Source organism: Xiphophorus maculatus, chromosome 23 (assembly GCF_002775205.1).
Source record: "Xiphophorus maculatus strain JP 163 A chromosome 23, X_maculatus-5.0-male, whole genome shotgun sequence".
NCBI classification, from domain to species: domain Eukaryota; kingdom Metazoa; phylum Chordata; class Actinopteri; order Cyprinodontiformes; family Poeciliidae; genus Xiphophorus; species Xiphophorus maculatus.
This window is the reverse complement of record NC_036465.1, coordinates 16,724,764-16,741,796: the sequence shown is the minus strand read 5'-3', so window position 1 is coordinate 16,741,796 and position 17,033 is coordinate 16,724,764. Positions and strand designations below refer to the sequence as shown.

General features: G+C 39.6%; 2 protein-coding genes across 4 annotated transcripts in view; both read left to right on the top strand.

Moving 5' to 3' along the window:
- Window positions 1-1,890: 1,890 nt before the first annotated feature.
- LOC102232233 (protocadherin gamma-C5-like) overlaps window positions 1,891-17,033 on the top strand; it is a 255,082-nt gene continuing 239,939 nt past the window's right edge. The window contains exon 1 of one of the 3 annotated variants that reach the window (XM_023328430.1): window positions 1,891-4,399. In XM_023328430.1, the coding sequence (XP_023184198.1) occupies window positions 1,973-4,399 (2,427 nt within the window). In that variant the 5' untranslated portion in view covers window positions 1,891-1,972. Of the gene's footprint in view, window positions 4,400-5,652; window positions 8,158-13,464; window positions 15,971-17,033 lie in introns of those variants that run through there. The other 2 variants (XM_023328444.1, XM_023328457.1) reach the window with 2 other exon arrangements.
- LOC102223956 (protocadherin gamma-A10-like) lies at window positions 9,252-11,669 on the top strand. Its single transcript, XM_023328613.1, has one exon. It carries the CDS (start codon window positions 9,252-9,254, stop codon window positions 11,667-11,669), a length of 2,418 nt encoding a protein of 805 aa, XP_023184381.1.

Here is a 17,033-nt window from a genome sequence, read left to right as displayed (position 1 = left end):
GGTGTGAGATTTTGTCGCAGGAGAAAGCCGAGACTGATGTTTGATGGAGCAGTAGCCATCCCAGGAGCTTATCTTCCTCCAAATTACTCAGATGTTGATTGTACAGGAACTTTACGCAGCACTTACAATTATGACGCTTACCTGACAACGGGATCCAGAACCAGTGACTTTAAGTTTGTATCATCTTACAATGACAACACGCTGCCTGCTGACCAGACTCTGAAGAAAAGTCCAACAGACTTTGAGGATCCCCTCTTAACTCTGGAGACCTCCATTGAGGTAGGACTGTCATTTTCTCCACAATTGAGGATATGGTCTCAGTTTCTTTTTTGGTCTTACTCAGTGATTAGTTTTCTTCTTCTATGATTTATTGTGTTTGTTTGGCAAATAAGGTGCTCAACATCTTCGCCACAAAATTTCTATTAACCTTGCGGCAATGACTAACTGCCACTGTCAATTATTTGGGTTTGCATTTTTCCCCAGTAGTTAGATGAACCCCTTTGTCATATCTTCCTATTATTTATTTTTTTATTAATCTTTAGAAATCTATTGAACACTACAATTTATGTTTATGTTCTCAAAAATCCTCAATTTGTTTATTCCTGTGTTTTAGTTTTATAACACAATTAACTGAGGCCTTAAAGGCATCATGTGGAAAGTTAATAATTATCCCTAAGGCTTTTGGCAACCATTGAAAAAAAAGAGTTTAACATCAGTCAGTTTGACATCAAAGGACTTATTAATGAGGCAACATGCGTGTGATCAGGCCTTGCTTACCTTAATTGCCAGAAAGCTTAAGTTTATTGGTTTTCCTGTGAGAAGAATTTGCACTAAAGTGACTCCGACTCTTTACAATGGTCAATGTTTCCAGAAACTTCTCTTTCTAAATTAATTGCTTTACATCAGATTTTTATAGTTTTTCTCAGTCACTTGCATTTCTCAGAACAGAATTGAAATTACCAGAATGACTTATCTAACCTTCAATTCATTATGTCACTAGTGCATATTATTATTATTTTTCTATTTCTTTCAACACGTTGCAAATGGTTTTAATACTGGTGTTTATTTACAGTTTTATGCATGTTTCTACATTTTCCATCGCTTTTGTCATGTTGAGCAACATTTATTGTTTGGCTTTCTGTTGAAATGTCGCTTCTACTTCATTTAAATATTAGTTTGTTTTTATGTTAAGAGTTAAGAGCACATTTTGTTGCATTCAGGGAATGAACTCATTGTTCTCTTTAATGCTGACAGTTACAAAAAAATGTTTTTTATTTTATTTAATAAAGTGCTTCATTACAAATAAGCTGGTTTTATTGATGTGAACGAACACAAATGATGGGCAGGTTTCTCTCTTTCTCTCTCTCTCTCTACCCCTTTCTCTATTTGTCAACATGTCAGTTCATATCTATTGTAGCCTTTGCCTTTGTGTCTTTTAGAGCAAAATTACATGGTCTATTTTGCATTCAGCAGTTGCTCTCAGCCTAAATATTTCAGATTTATTTTACATTTTTATGGATAACGCCGTCTGACAACAACCTTATTTTTATGAGGAATCAAGAATTTTCTATTAATTTAACCACGGAAAAAACCTGTAATACATCTGAAGCAAAACTTTAAGTAACTGAAGTTTAAAGACATATCCGTTGTATCTTTTGGCTCCTTTGAAGGTATGCTGTGCGTATTTAGTTTCAATCTTAAAAAAAAAATAGATCTCGTTTTTTTTAATATAAATTTTATGCATTTTGTTTGTGGTTATGCTAGGAGACATGGAGTGAAAATAAAAGGCGACTGGAGATGTCGCTCTTGGCTGTCAGAAAACTATCGTGGACCACTCCACCCACTGCTGACTGGATATTCAGTTTGCATTTTACAAAGGAAATGTTAGAATATAGTGGCCATGTTGAACTGTTACTGGTGGCTGTATGCGTTTTATGACTTCGTGTTTTAACGGTGTTTTGAAACATTCGCTATGGTGTCCTTCAAAAACGACCAAAACGCATTTTTAATCAAGATGAGAGACAAAGGATTCGCAAGACTTGGCCTGATTTTGTGCTTTGCTTTATTTTTTGACGCGCCGCAAGAGGTACGTGGGGATCTGAGCTATTCTATTCCAGAAGAGATGAAACGGGGATCTGTTGTTGGAAATGTAGCAAAGGATCTGGGCGTTGATCTGCGGACTTTAGCGTCTCGACAAGCCCGTGTTGACTTTGAAGGCACTCGGAAGCGCTACTGTGATTTTGCAATGAACACCGGAGATTTGATTTTGTCGGAACGGATAGACAGAGAAAGCCTTTGCGGCAAAAAATCTGCGTGTGTTCTAAAAGCAGGTCTGGTGTTGGAAAACCCGCTGGAGCTTCATCGTTTAAGCCTTCATATACTAGACGTGAACGACAATTCGCCACACTTCAATGAAAAATTGATCGAAATGGAAATAAGCGAATCGGCAGAGAAAGGATACAGTTTCTCTATCGAGGACGCCCATGATGCCGATATAGGTTCAAATGGAGTGCAAAGATACATACTTCAAACGAATGATAATTTTATTCTTGCTGCAGATGGCAGCAAGGTTGAACTGAAGCTGGAGAATAAACTTGATCGGGAGAAACAAAAGGAAATCAATTTACTTCTTACAGCTTTAGATGGCGGATCTCCTCAGAAATCAGGTACAGTGGTCATACATGTAACAGTGCTGGATGCTAATGATAACGCCCCAGTGTTTCCTCAGACAGTTTATAAGGCGACTGTGCCTGAAAACGCGCCCTTAAACACAATAGTGGTTTCTGTTAGCGCTACTGATGCAGATGAGGGAGTCAATGGAGATGTCACCTATCAATTTGGCCACATGACTGAAGACGTGGCGAATTTGTTTTCGATTGATTCCAGAACGGGAGAAATAACTGTGATGGGAGCAATCGACTATGAAGAAAGACATTCCTTTGAAATAAGAGTTAAAGCGAAAGATGGATTAGGACTGAACTCGCATGTTGAAGTGTTAATTGATGTTAATGATGTGAACGATAATGCGCCAGAAATTTACCTGAAATCCCTGTCAAACCCAATACCTGAGAACGTCTCATCTGGTACAGAAGTGGGCATCATTAATGTTCAGGACAGAGACTCTGATAAAAATGGACATGTCCGCTGCTCCATCCTACAAAAAGTTCCTTTTAAGTTAGTGCCTTCAATTGAAAACTATTATTCTCTGGTTACCACAGGACAACTGGACCGTGAACTAGTATCTGATTACAACATTACAATCATTGCCACTGATGAAGGCTCTCCACCTCTGTCCTCCTCTAAAACTATTCAGTTGTCTGTAGCTGATATCAATGACAACCCACCTGTGTTTGAGGAACAGTCCTACAGCGCATATGTGAGTGAAAATAACAAACCTGGCTCCTCTTTATGTACTGTTTCTGCTAGAGATCCTGACTGGAGACAAAACGGTACAGTGATTTATTCTCTGTTACCTGGTGAGGTGAACGGTGCCTCGGTGTCCTCCTATCTATCTGTTAATGGAGACACAGGAGTGATCCACGCTGTGAGGTCATTTGATTATGAACAGTTCAGGAGTTTTAAAGTCCAAGTGATGGCCAGAGACAATGGTTCTCCTCCTCTCAGCAGCAACGTGACTGTCAGTGTGTTCATATCAGATATGAATGACAACTCTCCTCAGATATTGTATCCAGCACCAGAGGGCAGCTCCTTCATGACTGAGTTGGTCCCTAAAGCTGCACATGGAGGGTCTCTGGTGTCCAAAGTGATAGCAGTGGATGCAGACTCTGGACAGAACGCCTGGCTATCCTATCATATAGTCAAAGCCACAGATCTTGGACTTTTCAGCATTGATCTACACAGTGGAGAGATCAGGACACAGCGGGACATTTCAGAATCTGACAGCATGAAACAGAACCTGATTGTTGCAGTGAAAGATAATGGACAGCCCTCTCTGTCTGCCACCTGTTCAATGTATTTACTTATTTCTGATAACTTGGCTGAGGTGCCAGAATTTAAAGACATTTCTTTTGATGAGAAGAACTCCAAGATGACCTCTTATCTGATCATTGCACTGGTTTCTGTGTCCACCTTCTTTCTGACCTTCATCATCATCATCCTTGGTGTGAGATTTTGTCGTAGGAGAAAGCCCAGACTGTTGTTTGATGGAGCAGTAGCCATCCCAGGAGCTTATCTTCCTCCAAATTATGCAGATGTTGATGGAACAGGAACTTTACGCAGCACCTATAATTATGATGCCTACCTGACAACAGGATCCAGAACCAGTGACTTTAAGTTTGTTTCATCTTACAATGACAACACGCTGCCTGCTGACCAGACTCTGAAGAAAAGTCCATCAGATTTCGCTGAGGTACTTATCCGGCCAGATGAATCGTTGGAGGTAGGCAATTATTTAAAATGATATTAAAAATGTTTTAATTATGTTTAATGTTGTTTAAATTATGTGTTAAATATACATACATACACACACACATATGTACACTGCTCAAAAAAATAAAGGGAACACTTAAACAGGTGTTTAACACTTAAAGTGTAACCTTTATTTTTTTGAGCAGTGTATATATATATATATATATATATATATATATATATATATATATATATATTAATGCACAATTTAAAGAACATTTTATTTGTTTCTTTACAATATTCATAGAATTTTTTTATCCGATTATTTATTGCAATTAAAAAACTCCACGCCCACAGATTTTCCTTTCTGCGTGTTTATGGCAATTTAGTTTTCTGTTTTTAGGCGCAGGATAGACGGTATCCGATGGGGAAACGGCGAAAAAAATAACACCAAAGCCCACTTCTCGCACCACAGTGAACTACTCACGCTTTACCTGCGGTGTGTTGCTGTGAGGAAACACATGTTAACGGAGAAACACAGACTAAATATAACATCATGCCGATCAACTAATGTGATCCCATCACCCAAAATCGCCAATTGACATCTTTCAAACATTTTGCGAGTTTTCACAAAACCTTTTAAAGATTTCATCAAGGTAAATTGGGACCTAGTTATTTATTTTACAATTCACCATTCCCCTTCTAAGACGTAGTAGTTTTTAAAAAAATTTAGTCAAAAGTATCCGAAATTATTTGAGAATATGGACTTTTAACGAACTTAAAGATCTCTTGAACTTGATAGTGTTTTTTATTCAAGTCTCAGGATGAAAAATGTAAAATGAAAATATCCTTCAATGAAACAATGGGTTCTCCTTACGCAATTTATTATTAAGCATTTTAAGCTAATGTCAAATAAAAATAATAAATAACTGCTTGCTTTATTAAAGTGAAGACTTTGGAGCAGTTTATTTATTTATTTATTCCCTTTTCTGTGGACAGAAGTGAGAGAGAGTGTGTGTGAGGGGCTGGAGGGTACAGAACCTGCTTTCCGTGGTGCTGAAATACATGTTTATGCCTCCTATTTTAGATGGAAAATATCTGAGGAATTATTTTAATTGTGATTTAAAGTAGAGGTTTTTTGATGTAGTCTTTCTAGTGGAATTGTGATTTTCAGACTTATTTTGGTTTCTTGCGTTTTGTAATGTTCAATATCTACTCATGGAGTCGCTATTGGCTTGCAGACAGTCTTTGTTCTCCACCCTTAGCAATATCGCAAACGTGATGTGAAACCAGAATCTCCATTGTTCCAAGAGCTTCCTTTACCTACCTGCATTTTATAAATATCCTGGTTTTTCGAAGAAAGGCGGGGTTTGTTTGTATCAAAGTTGAATTGAAACCATGGGCTTTAGTGGATATTTTTTCTTGAGTATCATGTGCGGTTTGGCTTTTTACATAGACACCTCTGCTGCAGACCTGAGCTATTCCGTTCCAGAGGAGATGAGGCCTGGTTCCATTGTCGGAAATATTGCTAAAGACCTCGGACTGGAAGTGGGGAAAATGTCCACTCGAAAAGCTCGGATTGATACTGAGGACGCCAATCAGCATTTCTGTGATCTTGATCTAAGAACGGGAAATTTTGTCATAAAGCAAAGGATTGACAGAGAGGAGCTGTGCGGCGAGAAGACTTCATGCTTGCTGAAATATGAATTGGTTTTAGAAAGCCCCTTGGAGCTGCATCGGATTTCTCTGCATATTCAAGACGTGAACGATAATTTCCCAGTTTTTCCTAAAGATGCAGTTAAACTAGAAATAACGGAATCAGCTGTTAAGGGAGCGCGGTTTCGTGTTAATGAAGCCCATGACGCGGACATCGGACAGAATACGGTAAAACAGTACAGCTTGCAAACAAATGAACATTTTGTTTTATCAGTTAGAGAAGATACTGATGGATCCAGAACCATCGAGCTAGTTTTAGACAAAGAGTTAGATCGTGAAAAGGAGCGTGAGTTGAATTTCACCATCATTGCTGTTGATGATGGAAACCCACGGAGGTCAGGGACCGTAAATATACACGTCACTGTTCTTGATGCTAATGATAACGCGCCCGTTTTTGATCAGGCAGTTTACAGAGCAAGTCTTCCTGAAAACGCGCCCCATGACTCCGTCGCAGTAACTGTTAAAGCTGCCGATGCAGATGAGGGTGTAAATGGGGAAGTTACGTACGAATTTAGCCGCATCCCAGAAAGAGCTAAAAGGGTTTTTACACTAAATAACAAAACAGGGGAAGTAAAAGTCATTGGGAGTCTTGATTTCGAGAGTAATTCTGAATATGAAATGCGCATTAATGCTAAAGATGGCTATGGACTTTCAACTGATTCTAAAGTAATTATTGAGATTACCGATGTGAATGACAACTTCCCTGTCATTTATGTGAAATCTCTGACGAATCCCGTGACAGAAAGTGTGTCACCTGGAACAGAGGTGGGAATCATTAATGTACAGGACAGAGATTCTGATATTAATGGACAGGTCCGCTGCTCCATCGAGCAAAACGTCCCATTTAAATTGGTTCCGTCGATTAAAAACTATTATTCATTGGTCACCACAGGGTCACTGGACCGTGAATTAATGTCTGATTACAACATTACAATCACTGCTATTGACCAGGGCTCTCCACCTCTGTTCTCCTCTAAAATTATCCATTTATCTGTAGCTGATATCAATGACAACCCACCTGTGTTTGAGGAACAGTCCTACAGCGCATATGTGAGTGAAAATAACAAACCTGGCTCCTCTTTATGTACTGTTTCTGCTAGAGATCCTGACTGGAGACAAAACGGTACAGTGATTTATTCTCTGTTACCTGGAGAGGTGAACGGTGCCTCGGTGTCCTCCTATCTATCTGTTAATGGAGACACAGGAGTGATCCACGCTGTGAGGTCATTTGATTATGAACAGTTCAGGAGTTTCAAGGTCCAAGTGATGGCCAGAGACAATGGTTCTCCTCCTCTCAGCAGCAACGTGACTGTCAGTGTGTTCATATCTGATGTGAATGACAACTCTCCTCAGATATTGTATCCAGCACCAGAGGGCAGCTCCTTCATGACTGAGTTGGTCCCTAAAGCTGCACATGGAGGGTCTCTGGTGTCCAAAGTGATAGCAGTGGACGCAGACTCTGGACAGAACGCCTGGCTGTCCTATCAAATAGTCAAAGCCACAGATCCTGGACTTTTCGGTATTGATCTACACAGTGGAGAGATCAGGACACAGCGAGACATTTCAGAATCTGACAGCATGAAACAGAACCTGATTGTTGCAGTGAAAGATAATGGACAGCCCTCTCTGTCTGCCACCTGTTCAATGTTTTTACTTATTTCTGACAACTTGGCTGAAGTTCCAGAACTGAAAGACATTTCTTATGACGAGAAGAACTCCAAGATGACCTCTTATCTAATCATCGCGCTGGTTTCTGTGTCCACCTTCTTTCTGACCTTCATCATCATCATCCTTGGTGTGAGGTTTTGTCGTAGAAGAAAGCCCAGACTGTTGTTTGATGGAGCAGTAGCCATCCCAGGAGCTTATCTTCCTCCAAATTACGCAGATGTTGACGGAACAGGAACTTTACGCAGCACTTATAATTATGATGCCTACCTGACAACAGGATCCAGAACCAGTGACTTTAAGTTTGTATCATCTTACAATGACAACACACTGCCTGCTGACCAGACTCTGAAGAAAAGTCCGACAGATTTCCTCCAGTCTTTGACTGATAATGATGATTCTCCCCAGGTAAGAATCTAAATGTCAGAATGACATATTTCTATATAATCTTAAGGAGGTTTTTTTATGTCTGGGTTGTTCTTTACGAATATATTTTAATTTATTTTTGCTAGGTTATAGCATGAGCGTCGTTTGGAGTTGTGCTTATGATAACAAGAAGTACAAACTGACATCTTTTCTGATCACATTCTATGTCCCTTTCAATTCTGACCTTTTACATCATCATGTTGGCTGTGATGTTCTGTCACAAGGGAAAGCCGAGACTGTTGTTTTATGGAGCTCTAGCTTTACACGGTGCTTTCCTCCTCTCCAATTTTGCAGTTGTAGATGACCCAATGACTTTATGCAGCCTTATTTTTTACCTGACAAAAAATTAAAAGCTGAAATTTCAGATTTTTGTGTTTGGGGGTGTCGACAACCCCCGAGATACTTCTCCCCCCAATTACATAGATGTTAAAGGCTGCTTTACTCAGCACTTACATATATGACGTCTATCTGACAACGGTTGGGAGATAATTCAACGTGTTATCTTTTGTTTTATTTAGAGGAACCATTATACATAACTTATCGTCAGTCATTAAGCAGACAAAACGAAGTTGGTTTCTTGTAGAATATTCACAATGTAAGCTGATCGATATTTTTTTCTTTTTGTCTGTATGTGTATAAAATTACATTTTCAGCACTGGCAAATAGTGGCTTTGCCTCTGTCCGCGGTGCTGAAACGAACCCAGTTCAGACTCCTCTCTCACATTAACTTTGCCGTGAGATTAAGACATTTCTGACTGCATTAAATCCATGCCTTGTTAGATTTTTAGTCTGTATGAGACCTGCTATTACGTTCCATTTCCAGGAAATTATACGGTTTGTGTAATGCTGGAATTTTACACACGGTGTCGCTCTCCTTCAGATTTCCTTGCTAAACCCTTCCTCTATCGCTGTTCAACCTTTCATTTCAAACTGACTGCAGACCTTCCGCTGACTAAACCACAAAATATCACATTTAAGAAAGGTCCCCACACATTTTCGACAGAAATCTTCTTCTCCTTTGTTGTTTTTGTACTTTCAACCTTTACTTCTCGCATTAATAGGTGAATGAATGGACGATGGAGAACAAAGCATTCTTGATCTCCTTTCTTGGGATATTTTTTCATGTGCCGCAAGCCGCCTTTGGAGATGGGTCCTACTCTTTTCCCGAGGAGATGGAGCGAGGCTCAGTTATTGGAAATTTAGCGAAAGAAATGGGTCTTGAAGTGAGCAAACTGGCTGCTCGAAAGGCTCGCATAGAAGCTGACGGAAACGGCAAACGGTATTGTGACGTTAATCTGAGCACCGGAGACATTATTGTTGCAGACAGGATCGACAGAGAGGGGCTTTGTGGAAAGAAGTCGTTGTGTGTTTTAACACAAGAGCTCGTTTTAGAAGAGCCATTAGAGCTCCGTCGCGTTATGCTTAACATCCAAGATATTAATGACAATTCACCACAATTTAAAAAGAAGGATATCCATTTTGAAATTAGTGAATCCGCAGCGAAGGGAAGTCGTTATCGCTTGGAAGAGGCCCATGATGCAGATATCGGAATTAACGCCGTTCAGGAATACAGTATTGGGAAGAACGAACACTTCAGACTCAATGTTATTTCTAAAAGTGGTGGAGGAAAATACAGTGAGTTAGTTTTAGAAAAAGAGTTGGACAGAGAACAAACGCAGACGCTAACAATTGTGCTTGTAGGAACGGACGGGGGCGCTCCTCGGAGATCAGGTACTGCTGTTGTTCATGTTACTGTGCTGGACGCTAATGATAACGCCCCGGTGTTCACCGAGGCCGTTTATAGGGCTAGTCTGCCTGAAAACTCTCCATTAGATGCTGTGGTTGTTAAAGTAACCGCAAAAGATGCCGATGAGGGAGTAAATGGAGAAGTGACATATGATTTTGATCACATTTCTGACGACAATAACGTATTTTCTCTTGATCCAATAACTGGAGATGTTAAGCTTACTGGAACATTAGATTATGAAGCAAAACCATCCTATGAAATGCAAATTACTGCCAAGGATGGTCCTGGTTTAGTTTCTTCGTCCACATTAATAATTGACGTCACGGATGTCAATGACAACATTCCACTAACGTTAATAAAATCGCTTAAAAACCCTGTTCCAGAAAATACACTACCAGGTACAGAGGTGGGCATCATTAACGTTCAGGACAGAGACTCTAATAAGAATGGACAGATCCACTGCTCCATTCAAGAAGACATCCCTTTTAAATTAGTTCCTTCTATTAAAAGCTATTATTCTCTGGTGACAACAGGACAACTGGACCGTGAATTAGTATCTGATTACAACATTACAATAATTGCCACTGATCAGGGCTCTCCTCCTCTGTCCTCCTCTAAAACTATTCAGTTATCTGTAGCTGACATCAATGACAACCCACCTGTGTTTGAGGAACAGTCCTACAGCGCATATGTGAGTGAAAATAACAAACCTGGCTCAACTTTATGCTCTGTTTCTGCTCAAGATCCTGACTGGAGACAAAACGGTACAGTGATTTATTCTCTGTTACCTGGTGAGGTGAACGGTGCCTCGGTGTCCTCCTATCTATCTGTTAATGGAGACACAGGAGTGATCCACGCTGTGAGGTCATTTGATTATGAACAGTTCAGGAGTTTTAAAGTCCAAGTGATGGCCAGAGACAATGGTTCTCCTCCTCTCAGCAGCAACGTGACTGTCAGTGTGTTCATATCAGATGTGAATGACAACTCTCCTCAGATATTGTATCCAGCACCAGAGGGCAGCTCCTTCATGACTGAGTTGGTCCCCAAAGCTGCACATGGAGGGTCTATGGTGTCCAAAGTGATAGCAGTGGACGCAGACTCTGGACAGAACGCCTGGCTTTCATATCATATAGTCAAAGCCACAGATCTTGGACTTTTCAGTATTGATTTGCACAGTGGAGAAATCAGGACACAGCGAGACATTTCAGAATCTGACAGCATGAAACAGAACCTGATTGTTGCAGTGAAAGATAATGGACAGCCCTCTCTGTCTGCCACCTGTTTAATGTTTTTACTTATTTCTGATAACTTGGCAGAAGTGCCAGAATTTAAAGATATTTCGTATGATGAAAATTCCAAGTTGACCTCTTATCTGATCATCGCGCTGGTTTCTGTGTCCACCTTCTTTCTGACCTTCATCATCATCATCCTGGGTGTGAGGTTTTGTCGCAGAAGAAAGCCCAGACTGTTGTTTGATGGAGCAGTAGCCATCCCAGGAGCTTATCTTCCTCCAAATTATGCAGATGTTGACGGAACAGGAACTTTACGCAGCACCTATAATTATGATGCCTACCTGACAACAGGATCTAGAACCAGTGACTTTAAGTTTGTTTCATCTTACAATGACAACACGCTGCCTGCTGACCAGACTCTGAAGAAAAGTCCAACTGAATTTGCTGATATTTTTGGTCAATCAGAGGAATCTCCAGAGGTAGGCCTAAATATTATGTTGTTTTCCAAGTGTTAGAACTACATTTTAATCATTTTTTTTCTATTTGTATTGTTTGTTGTTTTCTGTAATCATTCTTGATGTATTTTTCTCTGAAAACACTTTTACTGTTGTTCTTTGAAATTCTTAAGTGTTATTGTTTGGATATTAATTTTGTTTCCATATTCCAAAGCTGGAAGGTCTGTGTAAAATTGTATATATGTTGCTTCTATTTGTCTGCCATTTAGGCTGCCTTTTCAACAGCTTGTTTTTTATGTTTCTATAAAATGCGTCCCTTTAAGTAAACTTGTGATCTGAACCACAAGCTTCTGCTTTTCTTAAAATGATAGATATGCTTTTTCAGCTTTGCATCTCATGATATAGCTTTTTCTTTTTTAAGAGGTTTGCATCATATTGCATGATGTAAATGCGCTAAGACGTATATGTGACAATAGGATCTTTTAACCCAACAACTTTACGTTTGTATCGTCGTACATTGACAACACACAACCTGTTGACCAAACTCTGAAAAAAGCTCAACCGAGTTTACTGATATGGTTGGAAATAATGATTCCTCTCTGGTGTTAATAACATGTTTATTTAAATGCTTTTTCACCATAAAGACATCTTACTCTTACATCTCACTCGCTTTGTATTCAAGGTTTAAGCAAAATGTTCCTTTCTTTTTCAATGGTCATATTGGAAAATGACATTTTTCATCGCTTGATGAATGTTGCTGATTAGTTATTTGTGGAGAAACAAACTGTAGGAGAGATATGCATTTCTTTGTTGCTGTAGCAACTTTGATTATCTCCATTAGCCTAATATAAAATTATGTATTTATTGGTAAGTGTTCCCAATTAGTTTCTATTTATTATTGTTTTTGAGGAAGATTAAATCATTGTTGATTTTTTTAAAAATTAATATTGTTGTTGTTTTGATGTTTTGATAAGACGGAAGTGAAATAATTGTCACAATCCTATTCTAAAGTAAAAATTATTCTATTCTGGTAATAGCGAGCCCTGTCTCTTGAAGAAATATATATTCTTTCTGAATGATCAACAGTTTTGTGGCTATTTCATTTGAAGCAGTTGTTTTTTGTCACATCTGCTTTAGCACGTTAAGCTCTATTTTTTCCACTTTCCTCAGTCACCCATTTCTGCTCCCTCTGCTGTAGTTTCAACTTCATAACATGCAATGCATTAATTATTTCAAATGTAGTTATTTGTGTTTGGTGAAGGATTTCGGATATGTCTTTGTGTCTGTTGAAAATAGATCAGTTTGATATTAGTGAGAATTTTTCTTTTAAGTGCCACCATATTACAATTTTTCTAAAGCAGTCAAACAAAAACTGGATTTTTTTCATTACTTTTTAAATTTATTTTATTGAGTATGGTCTTTGTAGTGATTATTGGACATCTAAAACTTTCCATTTGGTGCATAGTCTTTTTCATCATGTCAGAAGGACGTTTCTCACATAACATGTTTTAATGGTTTACAGCTATTTAGGAAACGTATATGTTTTTTTTTTTTTTTGACAGAAGATGTTGCAACTCCATCGTGTTCAGATGTTACAGTTAAATTGAGGCAGTTCTGTGGCAAGCATTTAAATATAAGTTGTGCTCAGGTTAGCATGCATGAGAGAGGGACCTCTTCAGTCAGTGATCACTTTTAGATATTTCAAACTTTGTATTGGCTAGTAAAATTAAATGTTGGTTTTGTCTTGGTGGAACCCCAGGTAGCAATTTATCGTGCTTACTCAAGAGGTCGCTGTGTGCCAACACCATACGTTTTGCTGTCAGTATCGTCACAGCATTATGACAGAGACCGTGAGGCAGGGCTTCTGTAGCCGATCAGAAGAGGGAGAAATGCGATTTTGGACTGCGAGGATTTCAGCATAAATTCCTTTTTTTTTCCCTTTTAACTTTTTTTTCCGTTTTGACAAGGATTAGACAACGAGGATGGCTATCACGAGCTCTGCAGTCCAGTGTCTTGTCTGTGGCGTGCTTTTTCTTTCTGTACATTTGGCAGAGGGAGATTTGAGGTATTCGTTTCCAGAGGAGATGCGGCGAGGATCAGTGGTCGGAAATATCGCCAAAGACTTGAGTCTCGAGGTCAGCAAACTGTCCGCTCGAAAAGCTCGTATTGATACGGAAGGAAGTGACAAACATTATTTTGACATCGACATCCGTAACGGAGATTTAGTTGTCTCTGACAGGCTCGACAGAGAAGGCCTTTGTGGAGACAAAGCATCCTGCGTTTTGAAACAAGAGCTTATGTTGGAGAATCCGTTAGAGCTGCATCGGCTAAATCTGCATGTTCAGGATATAAACGATAACGCTCCGCAGTTTAATAAAGAATTGATCCTAATTGACATAAGGGAATCTGCAGCAAAAGGTGCGCGATTTCCAATAGAGGAAGCTCATGATGCAGACGTCGGCCAAAACTCAGTGCAGACGTACAACCTGCAGAACAATGAACATTTCATTCTCGGTGTTGGGACTAATTCCGTGGAGCTTGTCTTGAGCAGAGAACTTGACCGTGAAAAATTAAAAGAAATCAGTCTTCTTTTGACGGCTTTAGATGGTGGATCTCCGCAAAGGACAGGTAGCGTGATGATTCATATAAATGTCTTGGATGCAAATGACAACGTTCCTGTGTTCAAGCAGTCAATTTACAAAACCAGTATGCCGGAAAACTCTCCAGTAGGTACTGTTGTTCTGACAGTTGGAGCAACTGATGCAGACGTGGGAATTAATGGCGAGGTTACATATGATTTTGGACACATTTCTGATGAGGTCAAGGATATATTTGACATAGACAGTAAAGCAGGTGAAATTAAATTGATGAGAGCAGTTGATTTTGAAACGGTGTCATTGTTTGAACTTAGGGTGACAGCAAAAGATGGATTAGGACTCACCTCCTATTCTAAGGTCATAATTGATATCACTGATGTAAATGATAATGCTCCAGTGATTTATACAAAATCACTCTCCAGCCCCATACCTGAGAACGTGTCACCTGGTACAGAGGTGGCCATCATTAACGTGCAGGATAGAGATTCAGAGAATAATGGACAAGTTCGCTGCTCTATCCAGCAAAATGTCCCTTTTAAGTTGGTTCCTTCTATAAAGAACTATTATTCTCTAGTGACCACAGGAACTCTTGACCGTGAATTAGTGTCTGGTTACAACGTTACAATCTTTGCCACAGATGAGGGCTCTCCACCTCTGTCTTCCTCTAAAATGATTCAATTATCTGTAGCTGATATCAATGACAACCCACCTGTGTTTGAGGAACAGTCCTACAGCGCATATGTGAGTGAAAATAACAAACCTGGCTCCTCTTTATGTACTGTTTCTGCTCGAGATCCTGACTGGAGACAAAACGGTACAGTGATTTATTCTCTGTTACCTGGTGAGGTGAACGGTGCCTCGGTGTCCTCCTATCTATCTGTTAATGGAGACACAGGAGTGATCCACGCTGTGAGGTCATTTGATTATGAACAGTTCAGGAGTTTTAAAGTCCAAGTGATGGCCAGAGACAATGGTTCTCCTCCTCTCAGCAGCAACGTGACTGTCAGTGTGTTCATATCTGATGTGAATGACAACTCTCCTCAGATATTGTATCCAGCACCAGACAGCAGCTCCTTCATGACTGAGTTGGTCCCTAAAGCTGCACATGGAGGGTCTCTGGTGTCCAAAGTGATAGCAGTGGACGCAGACTCTGGACAGAACGCCTGGCTATCCTATCATATAATTAAATCTTCAGTTCCGGGACTTTTCAGTATTGATCTACACAGTGGAGAACTCAGGATTCAGCGGGACATTTCCGAATCTGACAGCATGAAACAGAACCTGATAGTTGCAGTGAAAGATAATGGACAGCCCTCTCTGTCTGCCACCTGTTCCATTTATTTACTTATTTCTGATAACTTGGCTGAGGTGCCAGAACTAAAAGACATTTCTTATGATGATAAGAACTCCACCTTAACCTCTTATCTGATCATTGCGCTGGTTTCTGTGTCCACCTTCTTTCTGACCTTCATCATCATCATCCTGGGTGTGAGGTTTTGTCGCAGAAGAAAGCCCAGACTGTTGTTTGATGGAGCAGTAGCCATACCAGGAGCTTATCTTCCTCCAAATTACTCAGATGTTGACGGAACAGGAACTTTACGCAGCACCTATAATTATGATGCCTACCTGACAACAGGATCTAGAACCAGTGACTTTAAGTTTGTATCATCCTACAATGACAACACGCTGCCTGCTGACCAGACTCTGAGGAAACATCCATCAGAATTAGAAGATGTCTTTGGAGATATCAATACTTCACCTGAGGTAGGAATAGTTTTACCTTATGAGTAAATATATTTTGGATAATAAACATATTTTAAAATTTTTACATCTATAATTTTGTACATGTATTTTTCACTATTCATCATACAGTAATGCTCAGCCGCTTTTGAATTCCAATTGAGTCACAACATGGCTGTCATATTTTTAAAGTGGATGTTGGTCCTTTTTTGGTGTATATGGGCATGTGTCTGTGTGTGTTTTAGTGTATGTAACTGTCCGTGGTGCTGAAATAAATTGTGGTGTTGTCAAGCCTGACAGCTTTTTTACCTAATATTGATGCATCTGCTGAGAAATGTGGAAATAACAGCATCTATTGGTAAAACCTTGCTTTTCCACCGTTGTCTGTTCAATTTGAATAAATTAAGCAGAATAATCATATTTTGTATATTGGTATGTCAGGTCAAATTTATGGAATTGTAGAAAAAATACTAAAGAAATTATGAGAACAACTAGTATCGCAACACATTCTCACTCCCGACTCGTCATATTTTGACGAGTTGGGACGTCAATATATATTGACCCCCTTCGCGTCAATATGTGACGACTTGGGAAGGTCACATGTTTTACGTGGATTATTGACGCGAAGGGTTCTTGTAACCGCTGCCGAACCTTCAAAACCCCGACGATTTGGTTAGTTTTAGGGCAAAAATTACGGTAAGGCATATGTGAGGGACCAGTTGCTGGGGACTTTAGATCAAGGACCCCCCCCCCCCCCCCTTCCATTAAAATGATTCTATTCTTGTTCCTATGAATATTTTGCTTTGTTTTCTTATTAAAAAGCACTGCGATTCATTGTCCATGTGAAGCTGTACATTCATATATATGTTGATAACTATTCTGGCTGAGAGTGAAATGAGTTTAGAAAAGCATCACTTTTGAATAGGCGCTTAGGGCAGCTTTGGGTCCTAAGTGCTTGCGTGTTGAAGAAGCCGAGTAGGAGCTAGCAGCCTGAGTGTGACGCACGTTGGATTATGGATGTTCGTGTTTCGAGAAAAAAAGGAAAGTAAAGGAAATTTACAACAACCGCATGTCTCGACATCACTTT